The 19,628-nt window shown below is 44.7% G+C and overlaps 1 protein-coding gene across 2 annotated transcripts in view; it reads right to left on the reverse strand.

Moving 5' to 3' along the window:
- srgap3 (SLIT-ROBO Rho GTPase activating protein 3) overlaps window positions 1-19,628 on the reverse strand; it is a 69,905-nt gene that overhangs the window by 16,356 nt on the left and 33,921 nt on the right. For both annotated transcript variants that reach the window (XM_035387754.1, XM_035387752.1), the window contains exons 3-10: window positions 18,855-19,017; window positions 14,515-14,577; window positions 9,336-9,521; window positions 7,426-7,554; window positions 3,345-3,566; window positions 2,614-2,715; window positions 522-719; window positions 324-408 (exon numbers count right to left, since the gene is read on the reverse strand). In XM_035387754.1, the coding sequence (XP_035243645.1) occupies window positions 324-408; window positions 522-719; window positions 2,614-2,715; window positions 3,345-3,566; window positions 7,426-7,554; window positions 9,336-9,521; window positions 14,515-14,577; window positions 18,855-19,017 (1,148 nt within the window). The remainder of the gene's footprint in view (window positions 1-323; window positions 409-521; window positions 720-2,613; window positions 2,716-3,344; window positions 3,567-7,425; window positions 7,555-9,335; window positions 9,522-14,514; window positions 14,578-18,854; window positions 19,018-19,628) is intronic.

Raw genomic sequence — 19,628 nt, forward strand, 5'->3', positions numbered from 1 at the left:
CCCCCCGCGCCCCCCGAGTACATCGGACAGGGAAGGGGAAGAGAGTGGTATCACTGTCCCGCAGGCCACGGGCTCCTCACAGGCAGCAGTGTGTTTTATCTGGAGGGAGGCCAGCGTAGCCTCAGTCCTGCTCCGCAATGCGTCTTGCATAAGCTCTCCATACACCAGCACAACCTTTTTAAAATAGGACAGAGGCCTCCCTTAATACCTCAGCCTGTGATTAGGAGCTGACCGCCGAGGCCCAGTAGCATTTGGCTGGAAACGGCAGGGGAGCAGCTCTGACTGTGGAAGCATTGCTGGCTGTGGAGCCGACAGGCCCTTACCTTCTCCCAGCGTCTGCTTGAGGAGGTCGTGTTTGGCCTGCAGCTTAATGATGAGATTACTGCCGTTCAGGTACTCTTTGAATTTCTGTGAACACAGATAATGGCAATGATGAACAAAGGCACCTGGGGCAGACAGTGTGTGGTGACAAGGACGTCTCAATCCAGCACAAGCTAACTTTTTTGGGGGCTTGCACTCACCGTGAAGTAGAAGACCTCAGTCTCCTGCTGGTTGGCCCTCCTCTTGGCTACGTTGACCTTGCTCATGTAAGTCTCGGAGGCGGCTGACTTTATGGACTCGGTCGATCGGCTGTGTTGGAACGCGTCAGACACATCGAAGTCCTCCACCGTCAGCATGTCCTGCAACGTCTGCATGGTGGCATCCAGTGTCTTCCTCACCTGGAAGAGGTAACAAACACATACACCGAATTCAATCAAACTTCCTTTGACTGTTTATGGGTATATGCAAAGCAATCAAACCTTCGGGATTACTGCAGCATCTTATCTCAATAAGGGCCACTTTGCTTGACTTATTGAGAGACAGTGACTATATATAAGAGGTTTGTACCAGTGAAAGCTAGTTTTCATAGAATGATTGACACCATAGATCATGTATCTGGTTGGTCAAAAAGCTCCCACCCCAAGCACAGGCACCACAATTTATAGGAAACACCTTTTCCTATTCCTTGGATTTTTCAGTCTTAATTACACTAAAAAGTTTGTTTGATTTAATCCTTAATTTGACTTCAATTTCATATCCTTTAAATCTGCTGATGTGTCCCACTCAGTACCCTAACCTGCTTATGGTAATAAATGGAATAGCTCAAACTGCTATAACCTGTTATTTAAATTTCTGTATCCTTTGACCAAGTTCTTTCACGTGAAAATACTGTGCAGTCGAGAGGAAGTGAATGAGAGAGAAACAGTGTACATTATATCTATTTCAATGATAGACTGACACTTAAACCAATATTTGACCTTTAAGTGTTTCGATCTGACTCCATGACAGCCAGTGTCTGCCCTAAAGGATCATGGCTAGAGCGGGTCAGACATCAGTCAGACTAACAGCCTAAAATGGAGGCCGGGTGAAAGCTGTAATGGCTGTAACTGAAATGGCTCCGGGCTCTGTTCATGCAGCGAGTAGATTAATGCTGCAGATTCGTGAGTCAACACGGGTCATCTATTACCACCCCGTTATGAGACACGGCATGCCATGGATGAGATGAGGTCATCAATACAGGCCATGAATCCTATCAGCACTTGGTCAAATATAGCAGGGACATGTATGAGTACAGACAGGCTCTCCTGGATGAGAACAGAAAACAGAACCCAAAACTCTTAAATAATTTTTTTTTCTTTCTTAATTTTGAGAATGCTGGAAACATCTGATTCCAACAACAGATGGAATCAGTTTTAAGATAATTATTAAATTATTCTGTAAGAAAATACACACATGGCAGATTTGTTTTCAGGGATTATTTTGGTAAATAGCCAAACGGGTCAAAGGTGCCACCAGCTGCAGCCCCTCATGTCTTCAGTGTGTTCCTGGCCTCAGGCAGGTCACACCACTGCTCTATTTACAGAATCACCATGGTTCTGAGTGAGAAGCTGGTTTTCATGGAAGGTTTACATTAGGGGAAATCAGCATATGATAAAGATGTCCAGAAGACATTATGGCAGGAAAGACACTAAGGGGAGAGGCTGGAGGAGATGCCAGAGCAGCAGTGCTTTGTGAGGTGTTGCAAGGACAGTTCCTTCTCACACTGCATGCTAGTGTCTGCCTAAGATACAAATTCACAGAGGAGAGGGTAACAGCTTGCTCAACATTCAAACTAACTGCTAGGTATTTATTTTTGTATTATTCTTCTGTGTATTATTTTGTAAATGCCATTTTTCTGTGAATTAAAAATTGTCCATTTGTGTCAAATTGAGTGTTATCTTGTGTAGCGGGTCCCAAATTCAGTAACATTACTACAAATGTACCACTGCAATCTGGACTATATTATAGAAAAGAAACCTTACACAGGGAAAAAATTGCCTTACAATTCAACTATTCAGAAGGTGGAAAAAGTTGTTAGAATGCCAGCAGGAGCAATGCACACAAAAGCCGACATCACAAACAGCACAAACAGCACAGCATAAGCGCACGGCGGTGTGATGTCGCTATGGTTACAGAGGCTCTGCAAGCTGCAGAGCGGAAGTGGCTCATTCAGTACGACCGCCGACAGGTCAAACCCTTCCCCTGGGCTCAGCACAGAGCCGTGCGAACAGGGCGCGGCCGTGGACACCTCACCTCCTCGTTCTCGATCTTGAGCGTGGTCAGGCGGGACTGCAGCTGGTGGTAGCGCATCAGGAGCTCCGTCTGCACGGGCTGCTGCGCGCTCACCTGGCACACCTGGGCGGAGACGGCACAGAGACACACCTGTGTGGCATCGCGTGCGCTCCATATTTCCACCGCTGTTCACCGTTTTACGTGCTTTTATTAGAATTGTTGTGAGTAATAACCTAAATATGTGATGTAGAAATCAATGCCTTTGTCTGAACGTTGATTATGATACAGAGATGTACTGAATTAAATATAGCAATTAAATATTATGTGGCATTCTGCAAGAGCTTGGCATTGGACATGTCTGGTACTATGGCTGGGATTAGGAAGCCTTGCCAAACATGAATTCTCAAAGCCACAAACCCCAATACTGCAAATAACAAGCGCACTCAGTGTGTTGTCAAAACACTTGCATTTTGTTCTATTTATATGTTACTTTCAGGTTATAGAAGACAGGCAGGTTACAGACAAACAGTTGTTACAAGAGACAACTTATTTTTCTTTCATGCTACATTCAAGAAAAGGTTTCTTTTAGTGCAACTTTTTTTATGCTATTCATACTCAACAATGAAAAACTAAACACAGTGTTTTATCAGAGAAACTGAAAGGATGTAAGAATAGCATTGTGAGGTTAGAACCCACATCCCTCCGGATGAAGAACAACAGGGACCAAACGGTGGCCAAAGCACCAGCCTCACCTCGTCTCCCATGTGGGGAAGGTATTCGAAGCGCATGGGTGGGCAGAACACCTGGTTGTGCATGTCCATGATCTTGTGCTTGTCGCTGCGGGAGTCCAGGTTGTCCACGGCATTCTCGATGATGTCTAGGCCCTCGTGGCGTGATGTTTCCAGGTTGTACTCCGCCGACAGGTACGTTCGGAAGGTGCGGGCTAGGCTGGCATGGTAACCGAGGTCACAGCACTAGAAAAGGAAGAAAGCCACCCGTCAATCAACAGAACTGTCAAACATTTCAAAAAGATTAAAGAAATTCAGAGAATGACGCTGAAAAAACATACATTTTACCAGTGCCTTTCTGAGGGAAGAAATTTAGTATGCAGACACATAATGTGTATCATTTTCATTTAATGCATACCCCCATATTGTTTCATTGCCATGATCTGAGGTGACACAATCACGTATACATTACATGACCAAAAGTATATAAACACCTGAATACCGTCATCTCCTCCAAAATTATGGGCATCAATATGGAGTTGGTCCACCATTTGCTGCTATAAACACCCCCATTCTTCTAGGAAGGCTTTATACTAGATGTTGGAGCACTGCTGCAGGGATTTGCTTCCATTCAGCCAGAAGAGTATCCGTGAGGTCGGGAATTGTTTGGGTGATTAGGCCTGCCTCGCAGTTGGATTTCCAACAGATCCCAAAGGTGTTGGAGGGGGTTGAGGTAAGAGCTCTGTGCAGGTAAGTCAAGTTCTTGTTCTCAACAAAATTATTTCTATAGGGACCTTGCCGTGTACCCAGGGGCACTGTCATCCTGAAACAGGAAAGGGCCTTCCCCAAACAGTTGGGGAAGCACAGCATAGTCTAGAATGTGATTGTATGCTGTAGCATTAAGATTTGCCTTCACTGGAACTTAGGGGCCTAGCCCAAACCATGAAAAACAGCCCCAAACCATGAGGTGTCCAGATCATTTTGTTCATAAAGTGTATATCCTCCTGATTCAAAACTGCACAGCACTCAAGTAGAAATAATTATAGCAAAATGCAGGAAGTAGGAAATGATGAGTACCTAAAAATAGAACTATCAGCACAGCAGGCACTGCAGGTAAGAGGGTTAATTAGTTGAACCATAAAACAGTACAAACTATCCTAATTATAAATATAGTCAATTTAGATGTTGGAGCACTGCTGCAGGGATTTGCTTCCATTCAGCCAGAAGAGTATCCGTGAGGTCGGGAATTGTTTGGGTGATTAGGCCTGCCTCGCAGTTGGATTTCCAACAGATCCCAAAGGTGTTGGAGGGGGTTGAGGTAAGAGCTCTGTGCAGGTAAGTCAAGTTCTTGTTCTCAACAAAATTATTTCTATAGGGACCTTGCCGTGTACCCAGGGGCACTGTCATCCTGAAACAGGAAAGGGCCTTCCCCAAACAGTTGGGGAAGCACAGCATAGTCTAGAATGTGATTGTATGCTGTAGCATTAAGATTTGCCTTCACTGGAACTTAGGGGCCTAGCCCAAACCATGAAAAACAGCCCCAAACCATGAGGTGTCCAGATCATTTTGTTCATAAAGTGTATATCCTCCTGATTCAAAACTGCACAGCACTCAAGTAGAAATAATTATAGCAAAATGCAGGAAGTAGGAAATGATGAGTACCTAAAAATAGAACTATCAGCACAGCAGGCACTGCAGGTAAGAGGGTTAATTAGTTGAACCATAAAACAGTACAAACTATCCTAATTATAAATATAGTCAATTTAGCTTGCGCTGGAGGGTCCAACATGAACTACAATTTACTAAATGGACTTTAATGAGAAAATATAAGTAATTAATGCCAATGAAGACAAATATTTCACAGCGATCCGAGTAGGACTAAACTTGACTTAAAGTATGCTGCAATTGAGAGTATTGTTTCAAGGCTGTATTTGTTAATCTCTAGTGGTTTATATGTTTTATTTTTTAAATTTGATTTGCTATAGTCCTGCCTTTAATGGGTTGTTACATATGCCCTGTTTATCACTATTGTCCACAAAATGAATCAGATCATATCAGATTCTACATGCGTGTCTTATTCTATAATAATAATAATAATCATAATAATAATAATAATAATAATAATGATGATGATGATGATGATGAATATCCACATTTATCTTTTTCTTAAAACAAGTACATATACATATATTAAAGGGTTCAGTATTGACTGTTGGGTAGTGCAAAAAGGCCTGTAGCTACAATACAGGGATACATGTCCAAAAACACTTCAGATGTCTCCCAGTCGTGTCTGGGCTCCGCCAGCAGAGATAACATAACAGTGCCCACGTTTAGTTAAAGGGACCAATCCGAGACTGATCTTGTGCCACGTTTTGATCTTGTGCCACTTTTCCCCCCTTTAACAGTTTGTACTGCGCACACACAGGGCTGCCCACAGGGAACAGCTCAGTTCTATAGCTCACTTTCGCTCTGTGGCTCGCTCTTATTCCATGGATGTGAATGCATAGCTTTACATATCAGGCTAATGAACCCATGCGAGGTCTGGGCATGACTGTCCTTAATGAAGGATGTGCATTTTGAAGTATTTGATATTACAATATTTTACTGATTCCAAGATTTAACATTCAAAATCAAAGTCTAATCACTTTTTTTTTAAACCAAGGACTGTATGAAACCTTTTTTTGGCATAAATAATTAGAGTAAAGAGATCAATATAATTGCAGTTTCAAACATAAATAAGTAATTTTCATGAATTATTAGTTGCTTTAAAGCAGGTTTTCTGAACTCTCTTTTGAAAATATTGGTAAGAAAGAACTTATGTTTCACTTCACTTTTTAGAGAGGCACTAGAATACTGATACAAGTAATTCATAAGCGATCTAAAAGAAGTCTGTCATGCAAATAATAAAATGTTCTCGCCCCATAAGCAGTACATGAGTGAAAAGTGGCAAACTCCACCTCAACAACAGGCCAGCAGGCATGTCCATGACAGGCTGATTACAAACAACGTCAGCTAACCATGACCCAGTTAACACTGACCACATCCTCCATGTGTATGTGCAGTACATACTGCAAACACACACCTCAAAGACCCATTTTCTTTTCTTTTCTCACGTTGTTTGGGTGTGACCTTGCTCGGTCTCATACAGATTAAACACAGGTCCTCACAGTCAGGTGATGCATTGACCCAGTAGGGCTGCAGCTCTGGGGTTTGGCCTGTACTGTGTGAGCTGTAGTCCCTGGCCACCCGGAGACCATCCATGATCTATGTCCTGGGGACATGTCTGTACAAGCCCAGCTCCTCGGCTGTTAATGCCTATTTGCTGGTCCTTCTCCTTATCTCCTGTTGTTTACACTTCATCTCTCGTGTTCCCCCTTTCTTGATGTCTATATCGCTGTTACCCTTTTACTGCCTGTCTGCCTATTTCTCTAATAGCTTTCTTTCTGCTTTTGTCCTTGCCCACTTTCCCGTCAATACCCCCCCCCCCCCCCCCCCCCGCCACCCCCTCCCCCCCCCCTCAGGTGTGCAGCGGCTCTGTTCACTTTGCCCCCAGCAGGAGGCCAGGGAGAGCGGAGGATGCTCCAGCCGCTTAGCTCCCACCCAACCCCCCTCACGCTCTGGCCGCCAGCCCCACCCCAGCCCCACCCCACCCCCACACACACCCTCCGGCTCCCTGCGCCCGCCCCCCTCCCCCCGCACCCCGGCTCCCTGCGCCCGCCCCCCTCCCCCCGCGCCCCGGCTCCTGGACCGTGTGTCAGCACCAGCGCTTGTTTTCCTTGGCTCGGCTGTATGTGCGACGGCGACAGACACTGAGGCTGGACTCAGAGTGGAATCCCTAAGGGCCGTGCGTCTGTTCAGAGATAAACGCTACATGGCTGAAAAAAGCAGGAAGGCCTGAGATGCCTGCTGCGTTCACGTCCACAGGGGACTTTCAACACAACCGTATCAACTAAAAATCATATTAGAGACTGTTACAGGTTTAAGTCAAATTGCTGATATAACACTGCGTTCCCTACTATACCTGTACATATGTTTATTCCACAAAATTAAGAATTCAAATGAATTTGGTCAGTCAATCTGCAGAAAAATCATGTCAGATACTCACGTCTATCATGTCAGAGACGTCGTGGATGTAATACTTCGCCACCACTGCGTTTGTTGCTGCCAGGTTCAATAAATAGTCATTCCGGGCTTTTGTGCATTTCAGCTTGTTTTCAGAGTACTTGGCTTGCCTCTGGGGGGAAGAAACGAAAGAACAAAAGAACAATATGTGAACAGAACTGAAATATGTCATCTCCTGTGTCACTTTGCTCATATTTATGTATGAAGTCTATGTTGAATTACATTGATATCCATCACAAATGGCAATCTCATTTAGGTCTTTCAGAACTTGTGCTGGTTGCGGTGGCCAGACACACTTTGGGAGACAGTCTGCTTCAAACACACAGACAGTACACACACGTGCGCGCACACACACAAACACACGCACACGTGTGCACGCACACACACACAAGCGCACACACACGCACACATACACACACACACACACACAAAGAAGCACATTCAAACATCTATACACACACAACCGCACCATACACGCTGACTAGTAACGCAGTATTACTCAGTTACAATGAAATTAATTATCTTACTTTCTGCCCGGCGATGGTTCAAAAGTCAGAAAAGGTGCCAGACTGAATACAGTAGGCTGAAGATGGACTACAGTTTCTGTTGCCATGGTTATATAAGCTTGTCCCATCTGCTCGAGGGGCCCAGATGGTAAATATAAAATTTTTATCAAAAAGAATAAATACTCAGTGATCAACCATACTCCCTTTAAAAATTAATGTTAATTGACAGATACTTCATTGTATTGACAAAACATTACAAAGGCAATTAAAAAGACACTTAATTTCAAAAACTGGCTGAAAAATATGTTTCCAAAAATAAACTATTCATCTGTGAGCTTAAACCAATATGGGCCAGATGGTAAACATATCAAATATTTATATGCGATTCCCATTTCCACTCTGATGCTGTAAATGTTGTAAAAAAATAAAAAATAAATAAAAAAACCCATTAACACAACATTTTCTCTCCAGCATCTAATATATGCATATTCAGCAGCACTAGTATAGGTGCCACAGACTCCGACACTCTGGTTGCCATGCATTAATGCACGACTGTCCATAGATACAGAAGAGCTATAAACAGTGTGACCTGTGCGGTCTTACCCTGGCAGTTCTCCAGGCTGTGACAGGGGGAGGTGGGGGCAGAGCTGTTGGCCTGACAACCCTCCCGCACCCACCGCCTCTTAGATAAGATTAGCTCATTAGCATACGGAAAGGCTATGATGAAATTATAATGAGATCTTCGGCTCGCTCCGTTAGGAGGGTTACTGTACAGTACATTAATCAGCGGTGCTAGTAAACACCGCAGCGGAGCGCCGGTCTCCCTTCGCTCACTCTCAGCCGAGGAGAGGAGGCGCAGCCCGTTTGCTGACCTGGAACAGACGTCCTGCGCGCTCAACGCACAGCAGAGCCATTTTTAAAAAAAACCTCAGTGTTCACCGCCGTGTGGGCAAACACAAGGCGAGGAGGACCGCCCATTTAAGTGGTGCAGACTCCCCCCCCCCCCCCCCTTTTACGGCCTGTGGCTGTAATGACTGAGCGGTTCCCTGCAGCTCAGCGTGTGGCTGCGGGCACAGCAGGCAGGGGCCGTTTACAGGGCTGGGCTCCTCCATGATGCTCCTCGGCTGTAAGGAGCAGCAGCCTGAGAGGAACTATGGCTAATGAGGAGCTTCCCACGCAGAAACAAGCTCTTAACAGCCCCCAATGATCCCTAATCCCATATTTCTTAGCACATGTATGAGAGCAGCGTGTTGCCGGCACCCTTTCAGAACTCAAAATAAAGCATGTAAAAACACTCAGCCCCGACACCCCTCCCGGGCCCATGGTGAGCAGGCAGGGGAGTGAGTAAACAGTAAACAAAATCAGCGCTGGATCCCGGCTTCCTCACCTTTTCCTTCATCTTCTCGATCTTGCGGACAGAGCTGCGGCGTTGGGGCCGGTCCTCGTGCCTGAGCACGCTGATGCTGATGTCGCCAGACTTGCTGAACTGCTTCTCCTCCTGCTTCTCCGCGTCCTTCAGCTTGCTCTCGGCGCTGATGCTCTCCGTGTGGTACATGTGGTACGTCTTCATCACCTGGGGTCGGGGGTCATAGGGCAGATAGAGGGAGGGGCAAAAAAAACACAAAAACACAAAAATCATAAATCAGAAAGCACCCAAAGGCACAAAACAACTGCAGGAAACAAGGTTTATTTCAATGTCCAGATGAGAGTGTGAGATTTAGTGTCTGTTTGTGTGACGACCAGACAGGATGACACAGATGGGCTTTTGAGGAGTCTGGTCATGATTTAAGAGGTACCCTCTGCTCCCAGCAAGCGGATACTGCCACTGCCTGCCAGACCTGCTGTTAGACAGTGTTTTCTCCTGCCTGATATTGAAATGTGTGTTTAGTAAGTGGCTCTTTTTAATTCATTGTGGCCTGGGTTAAGTCCTACAGAAAAGAACCACATCAGTATTCTCACCATGGGCAGAGGACTGGGACAGCGTGTTAATATGCATGAGTGTTCAGTATGCAGAGAGCAGGGGACTCTCCCATGGGCCAGGGAGAGGGCAGCGAGGGGAGAGCCGCCCCACCCCCCTCCCCCCGAACCAACCCCCACCCCCACCCCCCCACCTCGCCCCCAAGTGTCCTGAGAGGCTCTGTCACATGCCGGGAGCTGTCTGCTTCCTCAATGAGACACCGTTCCCCCGGCAACGGTTCTGCCATCAGCAGACCAAAGACACTACAGTCAAATCAAAACATGCGTGAAAAAGTGCATTTGCGTCCATAATAATAATAACCATCATCATGTCATTTTGTCAGCACCCAGCAGGAAGGAATATGCCCATTTAAAAAACACACATTTGTATGAGGTAACACATTTACTAGTTCAGGGTTATTCCCGGGTTAACTCAATATTTGATGTTTATTTTACTTTGATATTAGTTACGATGGAGTAATGATTTTTTTCTTCAAATAATATCAATTTGATCGCTTTTTTTGTTTTTCCATCTCCGCAATGTTTAATCTGTTCCTCTCCACTGCATCAGTCCTACTGCTGACCCCCTGTGAGCATAAATGGATGGGGGAGAGTTGGATGGGGAGGGGTGGTGGTTTGGGGGTGTTTGGCTCCTCCGGCCTGCCGTGCGTCTCAGTTACAGCCAGTCTCCGGTGTTTCGAATGAAAGGCTGGCTGGGTCTCTGAGCCCGAGGCTGCCACAGCCACAGCCACCCGCGGCATCTGCGGCTCCGTTCGGATCTGAGAGAGCTAGCGCGCTCGTTTCATGTGCTGGTGAAAGTGTTAGTGTCCTCTCCCTCCTTTACAGCGTCCCCATTGTTCCCGCTGCCCACAGTCAGTAACGGCGCCCTTGGACCTGATTCATTCAGCTCGTATGATGGGCACTTTACACACCGCACCACAATGGCCCCTCAGGATAAGAGCATCTGCTCAATTAATTAATAATGACAGAGGGGGGGTTTACCTTCTCTGACCTTTTTCTGACCCCCCCCCCCCCCCCCCCCTCCCCCCCCCTCCCCCCCAGCACACACACCTTTTTAACCACTGAAAGAGTGTTCTGCTTCTCCCGGAGCCTCAATTCTCACATCCCCATTCAGGAACACATTTTACTAAATCAATTTCCAGAATCCATGGATAAATGTACTGGAAACACCACACTCACACAGTGACTCAACAAGCACACAAACCTAAGTGCGTGGAGAGGCATTCTGCTCAAGGGGGATGTGCGATTTCATTTAAGTAAAACAAGTGTTGTTGTCATCTTCGTTTCTTACTCTCACACATTAAGGTGAGTTTCTACATTCAAATGAAGTGAAATCAGTTCTTTACTCAGTTATGAACAAAACGCCAGCGGTAGGTTTGAATGCTCCTGATTGGAGGTTCATCTCCATCTGCAGATCAGCGCGGGACGTTAAGCACACGCGGCGTGCCTTTGTGACATCACCGTTAACCGTGGTGTTAAGTGCGTGAGTCAGAGTCTGGGAAACGCCCCCGGGGGTAACGGAGACCGAGAGCCAATACTAACACCAGCTTGTTTCCCAGCTGCCAAAGGGGGGGGGGATGGGGGTGGGGGGTGTTGTTCATACCGGGTATGTTGGTACTATAATTAATATAAACACTACAAACACTTCCTAAAATGTCAAGTGGGACTCCATGTCTTTCCAACAGGATTAACACACCGTTCTCCAAGGCTGTACATTTTTTTTTTACAGTTCTGTAGATTGGTGATAAAAAAAGCGCTGTCAATATTTCCGTGTTATCCCAGAAACTATTGCAATATTGAGACTGCTAGGTAATACATATCACTCATCATTTCACTGAACAATGTACTACTATTTCCACAAACACATAGATACAGCAGCTACTAGATTTGGCATGGGAAAAATTATTTGCAAATAAAACATGGGGTAGGCCGATTTCACACTAACAGCCATTTGAATAAAAATGAAACAGGACTACATTGCTTTTTTCATGAAGAAACGAATGGTTTCCTAGCAGCTTGGTCATCCATATCATCAAAATGACAAAAAATCTCCAGCACAACAGGAAGTGATCAACCTTATAAATGAGGATTGACTGCAAGTGCAGACACCACTTTCAGTTTTCTAGATCAGGGGTGTCCAATCTTATCTGAAAAGGGTCGGTGTGGGTACAAGTTTTTGTTTTAGCCCAGCACTACAACACCAGATTTAACTACTTAAATAATTATGGTCTTCAAACAAGACTTTGATAAGTATAATCGGGTGTCAGGGCTAAAATAAAAACCTGCACCCACACTGGCCATTTTTGAATAAGGTTGACCAGCCCTGTTCTAGATTAAACCTTTTTTATTGACAATGGCACCCATTAAAAAAAAAACAAGAATGTATGTTCTCAAATTACAAAGAATACCTGCAAGAAGCAGAACTCTCAGCCAAGCACAAAATGGCCACAGCAATAGTACTGGCCTAGATGAACAAGGAATGAATATGCAAAAGTAGTGATGGGATGGAAAATAGATACATTAAAAGAATGACCAAAGTGTGTTCCACTAACCACCTGGACAAATATTAAGCTTTTATATTCAACATTTATAACCTGTCCATACCAACACTCCGCACATGCTCCCTAGCACAAATTTAGCATACTAACTGATCCAAAAATGTAACTAACTAGGACTTGGTTGGAACACAATACATCCTGTAGTCCCTTTCACGACCAGAGTCACCAGGTAACAGAAGTAACAATCTCAGGCTTTGGATTTGAAGAGTAGCACATTTCCATGATTCATTGCAGCCAGAAATACAAAGCAACTTTAAAAGCTTGTTACGCAAACAAAACAAGGCAGACATTGTTATCGCAAAACAACGTCTGGTACTGAAGAGTTAAAAATAAGCGAATGAAGAGGGAACGGCACCTGCAGAAATGCAATAAAGCAGGGTGAGTAATTGGCCTCCTGATGTGCGAAACAGATTGCAGGTCTTTGCTCTCATGCTTCCTATCTCAGCTTCCGTGCTTAATTTGAGCCAAAGTCATTATCCTCGTCTTCAAATCAATGCCATCAGCAGCAAAATCAGCAGGGAGTGAATTATATCTCTCTTTTTTTTACTTTCAGTAGAAACTTTGTTTTAAAGGTTTTAATTTTACTAAACAAACTCCTAAACAGAGCTGTTTTTACCTCTTACCTTCCTTTAGTTATACTGACAGTGTTCACCACCCTTTTCAAGCCCTCATGCACAATGCTTTTACAGTACATTTATGAATCTTAGGTATCTCTGTTCAGGGAGCTCCTTCTGTGCTTCCAGAAGGATTCGTATTCAGTTACTGGTGAGTAAAAAAGTGGCTTATTCAAATCAAACCAATGGAAAGATAGCAAAGGCATCTTTGGTGGGATTTTCATAAAACAAGTCATTCAAATGCTAAAATTATGATAAGTAATACAAATATTGTCCTCTGAACTCAATAACTGATAAAAACAGTGATCTTTGACTGACTGACCACTAACCAGTAGGGCATAGTTAGGGTCCTGTGAGGCAATGCACACAGAACAGGCCAGTAAATTAATGATAGCATGGATATCTGTAGCGTCTGGGTGGACAGATGGATGGATGTATGCAGATAGATATCTCTGCCAGAGATTGCCCTTTGATGGCTTGCTGCTCATGACATTCGATGAATAAGTAATCCCTCCTCCGTGACAGTCCGTGCTCTTGGGGGTGGGGGGGGGCAGAAGTGCTGTGGTGGCTTGGAGGACAGCCAGCCGCGAGGACAGCGTCTCCTCCTGAGCGAGTGAAACAGCCTGTGCGTTTGGCCCTGTCCTCTCCTCCAGGTCAGGCAGAGAGGAGCTCAATGCGGGAGCTCCGTGCTGATTAAGCACATCAGCCCCGATCTGCACGCTGCTCCTGACTGGCCACAGAGAGCTGCACTGCGCTGGTGCATCAAACCACCTGTGCGCTACGGAGGGAGGGAGAGTGCCAGAGAGAGCATGCGGGGAGAGAGAAAGTGAGAATACATGAGCGAGGGGGAGAGAGAGAAAATAGGGACAGATAGGAAGAGGAGGTCATGGGACAAGGAGATAAAGACTGTGAGACTGTGTGATGACATACTAATCAAAGACCTTAAAATTTAAGTCAGTTGGACTGAGAGAGAGAGAGAGAGAGAGAGGGGTACACATGGCATAGACAGAGACAGCAGGACAAAAGGAGTACAGCAGGCACAGGCACTGAATTTGAGCTTCACTTGGCCCAGCTGGAAACTGCAGCAGAGGTCCATTCCATCATCAACAGCATTATCATCATCCACATTCAAATCCAGCACAGCAGTCTGCCTCACTAGCATACAGACCGCGCCACATCGCATCCACCAATAGACTCAGGCAGCGACTAAGACTGGGGTGTTTGTGTGAGGAACATGGAGATCAGAAGCGTACTCTGTGAAATTGATTCTGACGGTCAAAACAGAAAAGGGAAAGGGTGAAGATTAGTTTACACAGCGTGCAGAGTTTGTCAAAAGAAAGTAAGGTTTTTATTTTTTGGGGGGATAACGGGAAAAGTTTGTCATGTACAGGGGAAAATGAAATATGGGTTTACTTACAGTGTAGAGTTCGTTTGTCACTTTCACCAGCTCCTCATGCATCTGGATGCCGATATCTTTGCTCTGAAAACAGAGTGGAGAGGTTTCAGAGCAGAGGCCACAAAATAAAGCTGACACATTACTGCCCCTAGCCCAGCTTATACATATGCCCAATCAGTTTAATCTCCACATGAGCATCATGAGAAGCTGAAGTTTGCTAAAAAAAAAAAAAAAAGATTACATCCCAAATAAAATAGAAAAATATCTGTGAAAGACTATATATGCAAAGCTCAATCACATCAAGTAAGCTCTTCAGATAACAGAAAACTGAACATCACAGTTTACATAAGTGATAAAACACTTAGAATGGCATAAAGGACTACTAAAAACTTCATCAATGAATCTAAAGGGTTTAATGATTAAGTGTTTGATATTCCTTTCAGGGAAGTACAAAAACTAGTATATTCACCAACAACCTCTTTGCACAAGTACAACCCTGAAAGCCTCAAGGTCTGAACTAAGCCTGACTAACACAAGGGAGATAAAACGCTTCAGGGAGAACAATGAGGATCAGACCAGACACTGAGGCTGATCATATCAGAATTATTAGAGGTCACACATAAAATAAATAAATGAAAATAAACTAATCTTATTTTGGCAGGACGCATCTCATTTATTTGAACAGCAGGCTGGCAAACTCACTGCATTCTGCACCAGTCTCCATTTGCTGTCGTGCCCACACACGGCCTATGCAGCTCAGAAACACTGATATTCCTCCTGCATGAACACGTCTGCCAGTCAGTTTATCAGCACCACACCACTCGCGGATATTATATGGACTTCCGATCAGTGCAGTTCTTTAGGCACCCAAATATGTGCGCACTGGCGGTCCAGTTTACCTTCCCTCTTTCCTGCCATTATTTGAGTCCTATGTTTAGCTCTGGGGCTTGCAAATGTCAAAGGACTCCTTAGAGAGGGACTTCGCCATAACACGAGTCAGGAGTACTGCAGGCGACAGAGTAACTTACAAACCTCTGCTTCAAATGAGATTTCTAAAGCAATATCAATCGAATGAGTTTAAGGTAGGGATACCAGTCACACGGAGAAAAATAGCTCAAACTTTTCTGAATAGCCTATATGATATCAGTCATAATTATACTGAGACACACCACACTGTGTATTGATATGGTATGAAATATTTAAATTTAGCTTATTGTGTTTTTGGTTCTCCTGATCGGATACCTCTTCTGTACAGAGTGTATCAGTTGTTTCTTGTAAAACTGATACACAGAAGAAAAATACAACATGGGGTTTCTACACTCCTCACCCTACACTGCTGCCACGTGCACATATTAGCAAATACTGTGTTGAATTGCAGAGTTTTCATATTGAAAATTATTTTTCCAGAAAGCAAAGATGTTTAAAAAGACTGTATCACAAAGACGCCTCTCAAAGCAGTGTTGGAATGACTTCTGTCACGGGTTTTGAAGGGGAACAAATAATGAAGTTGAGTGAAATCTATTCCCGCACACAGAACACTGCCTATCACTCCTTCGTATTTCACAGCCAGAGTGAACAGTGACAAATCTCACCTTTCTGCTGTTAGTGCGAAAAAATAACTACCTACTCACCATATTTTCAACACCCACAACTAACTTGAACTACTGAAGACACTTCATTCGGCTGTTGTGTAGCCTGTATTTGCTGCAATACATTATCACTGCTTTGGCATCTCCTGGAATTCATTAGCCTCTCTCCTGCTATGTCCCTTATTGCACATACATCATACTGGACTTTAATATATACAGATCAATACTGCCCAAAGGCCTAAGGTAGAGTTAGTTTTGTTAAAAGCCTTGTTTCAGAATACGACCCATCGCAATAACATAGGAAAGGCACCATTATAAGAAAAGCAACTGAGTGACACAAAGCCAGTAAAAATAAAATAAGGAAATGGTGTCAACTAGTTTTGAAATGAAAATGACACATAATATCAACAATCAAACGATAGGATGACACAAACATGCTGATGCCAATTTGTTAAATTATCTGAGACAAACTAAAAGATCATATCATGTATACAATTCTAAGAAAGTTTTAACAATTGAAGAAAGGTAGCAAATCGCTTTAGATTAAGAAACTGCATATTCCCCCTCCCCCTTTTTTTATTATCAGTAAGCAGTTGATGCAACGTTCACATCTCTTTCATCTCAGAGATTATGAGGCCAGATTGTATGGTGGTGTGGGGGTTTGTGGGGAAGGACTGCAGTGTGCAGAGCAGTCTCTGTAGAGACCTCCCTCCCGAGTGCTTCATCAATGCTTCCCCAAAGAGACAGAGTGTACAGCTGCAGGCCAAACACAGCCAAACTCTCCCAGCAGACCCTTTCTCATACAATCTCTCATCTCACACTTTCGCTTTTTCTCTCCTGCCCCTCCCCCTCCCTCCCTCCCTCCCTCCCCCCATCCAACCCACGAATCCAAGCCCTTTTCAGGGCCGTCAATGGCGACCCTTTATCCAAATATGAAACTGCACTGAGTGAATGCGACGAGTGGAAGCCGCTTGCGGGGGAGAGAATCTCTTGGCAGGGAGTGAATGGTATTTGTATGCATCGCTGCTGCTGCAGTCAGTACGTCGCAGGGAACGTACTCTACTGCGCTGCCAGAGCAGAGAGGAGAGAGGGCGTTTTCTTCTGAGCAAGAAAACACCCCGGCTCTCACTGCAGCCGCAAAGGACATTACACATTTAACACAATACGTCCTGTACGCTTCTGTTCTCTGTCACTTCTGAATCATCTTACATCTGTGTGTGTGTGTGTGTGAGTGCATCTGCGTGTGTGTGTGTGTGTGTGTGTTAATTAACAGTCCACCTGGAATCCGTATGGGTTCCATCATAGTGCTGGGCCAATTTAATGAGCAGCTAATGCAGTTAAAACTAGTACCTGAAAATACAGACTGAGTTAACCTTCAAAGACACAATTTCTCAGAGCTAAATAACAGACCTTTGCCACCTTCCCACGGTTGAGAAGGCTGATCATTATCATACCAGACACACAGCCCACATACCCAAGAACATTTCACACAAAGTGCACCAAAACAGTATCAGGTCCACCTTCTGGCAAGACAGGTTGACTAAATGAGGTTGTTAAAATTTATAAAGGTCTTTTTGTGCAGTAAGTGTTAGTGTTATTCAATATAAACCTTGAATTTAACTATTTTAATTAATGTGTCCAAGGCTAATATGCATGATTAACGATGAAGGAAGATAAATGCTTATTACATAGAGCCTAGCATTCCATAGGAAACACTTTCTTATAGAGGAAATTAAGTTGGTTCCCTTTTCAGGCAATCAAGCAATCTTATCATTAACTTTCAGCTTAGCAGCTACTAACCCCATTCACCTACTCACTGACTTAATCACTTGTGGACTGTACAGCCCCCCCCCAAGGTAACGACAATCCTTTCCTCTTGCCACTAGGTGGCAAAAAGGCTCACATCTCAACAAAGAGCTGGATGTTTACTTGCATAAAATCTACCCGCAGCTCCAGGGTCAGAAGCAAGCACTCAGGGCTCAGCCAAAGGCACAATGACTCCTGTGTAACTGTGTAACTCCCGTACTGTTTTTAACCCACCTGCTTTCGGCCCTGTTACATGTCATTTGTGCACACGCACTACCGTGGCTGGCAGGGAGGTGGGCCTCCTACAGGGTGAGAGGGTTAGGGTGGCTGACTGGGGGCTTGCCTACAGGATGCCCAGGCAGGTGGAAACCCCACTGTATGTTTGGGTAAGACCTCAGTAACGCCGGCAATGTGCTGACTGCATTCCAAATCCTCCCTGACATACCCTTCTGCAATGCCTGCCGACATGTGAAATTCCACAGTGTGACCAGCCGGCAAAGAGCAGCCTGTGACCAGGCAAGAGGGCCTCCGTGCATGCACACTCATTGACACGCACGTGCACACTCATGGACTCGCCCGTGCACAATCATGCACAAGCACGTGCACACTCATGCACGTGCATGTGCACACTCATGGACACGCACGTGCACACTCATGCACACGCACGTGCACACCCTGACAGTGGGCACAAATGTCCATAAACACAATCATAGCATATTCACTGTAATCACAAGCAGCAGCAAGGGGCATGCTCAATGTAGGTCACCTGTGAGCATGGCAGTTTGCATCTTTTCAGAAGGTACCTAGTTCTACAATTGGGTGCAAAGTACCTTGTGCAATTGGGCCGAAATACGGGTGAACTACAAGTAAAATACATGGAAAAACTTCTGCTAACTGAAATTTCTCACTCAACAAAGTCATATTTTAGCCAGAATAAGAGACAAAGGCAAGAACCCCAAGACTGACCTTCTTGAAGAGCCGGATGACGTCCTCGCTGATCTGAGACAGGCGCACGATGACGTTGTTGGTGTAGAGGTCATTCAGTGTGGCGTGGTCCCGGCTCTCCCTGCGCGTCTGGTTCAGGACCAGGTACCAGCAGTTCACCGAGGACAAGAGGTGCTGCTCCTTCCTGAAGGGGGTGGAGAAAAGACACGATTCAGAAGTGCGCAGGGTGCTCAGATCATTTTATCAGAGATAAAAACAGTACACCTCTACAGCGTCTTTATTCTAAGGTTTCCGTTTTATACACCACAAACACCTGCTCAAAGGGAAATATCTGTCTGATTGTGGCTTCAAAATTATTACTCAGCTTAGCATTTAATAATACACCACAGAGGGAGGAGACAGCTGAATAAAGCAAGCAACATCAACAAAGCAGACTTTACAAAACATAATTATAAAAGCTTTGCAAGCCAACCCAAACAAATGTTAATTTCTCATTAAATATTTTGGAGTTATTAGATTCTAGGTAAAGTACTATGAGTTTTGATTTACATATTAAACACATATTTGCCCTCAGAACAGAAAGTAATGCAGCTCCTGGCCAATTTCACCATTCAGAGACACATAGCCTACCGGAACAAGATCAGAAAGGCTTAAATGTGCTTCTGGGAGAGTGGCCGCAGCACATTCAGGTCTTGTGATGGCAATAATGAGGGCCAAATGGTTGTTCGCCTCCCTTCACATGTTAGTGTCTGATACAGTATCGATCTTGTAATTCCTTAAGGCTGCTGACCATAA

This window comes from Anguilla anguilla, chromosome 13 (genome assembly GCF_013347855.1).
Source record: "Anguilla anguilla isolate fAngAng1 chromosome 13, fAngAng1.pri, whole genome shotgun sequence".
In the NCBI taxonomy this organism is placed as follows: Eukaryota; Metazoa; Chordata; class Actinopteri; order Anguilliformes; family Anguillidae; genus Anguilla; species Anguilla anguilla.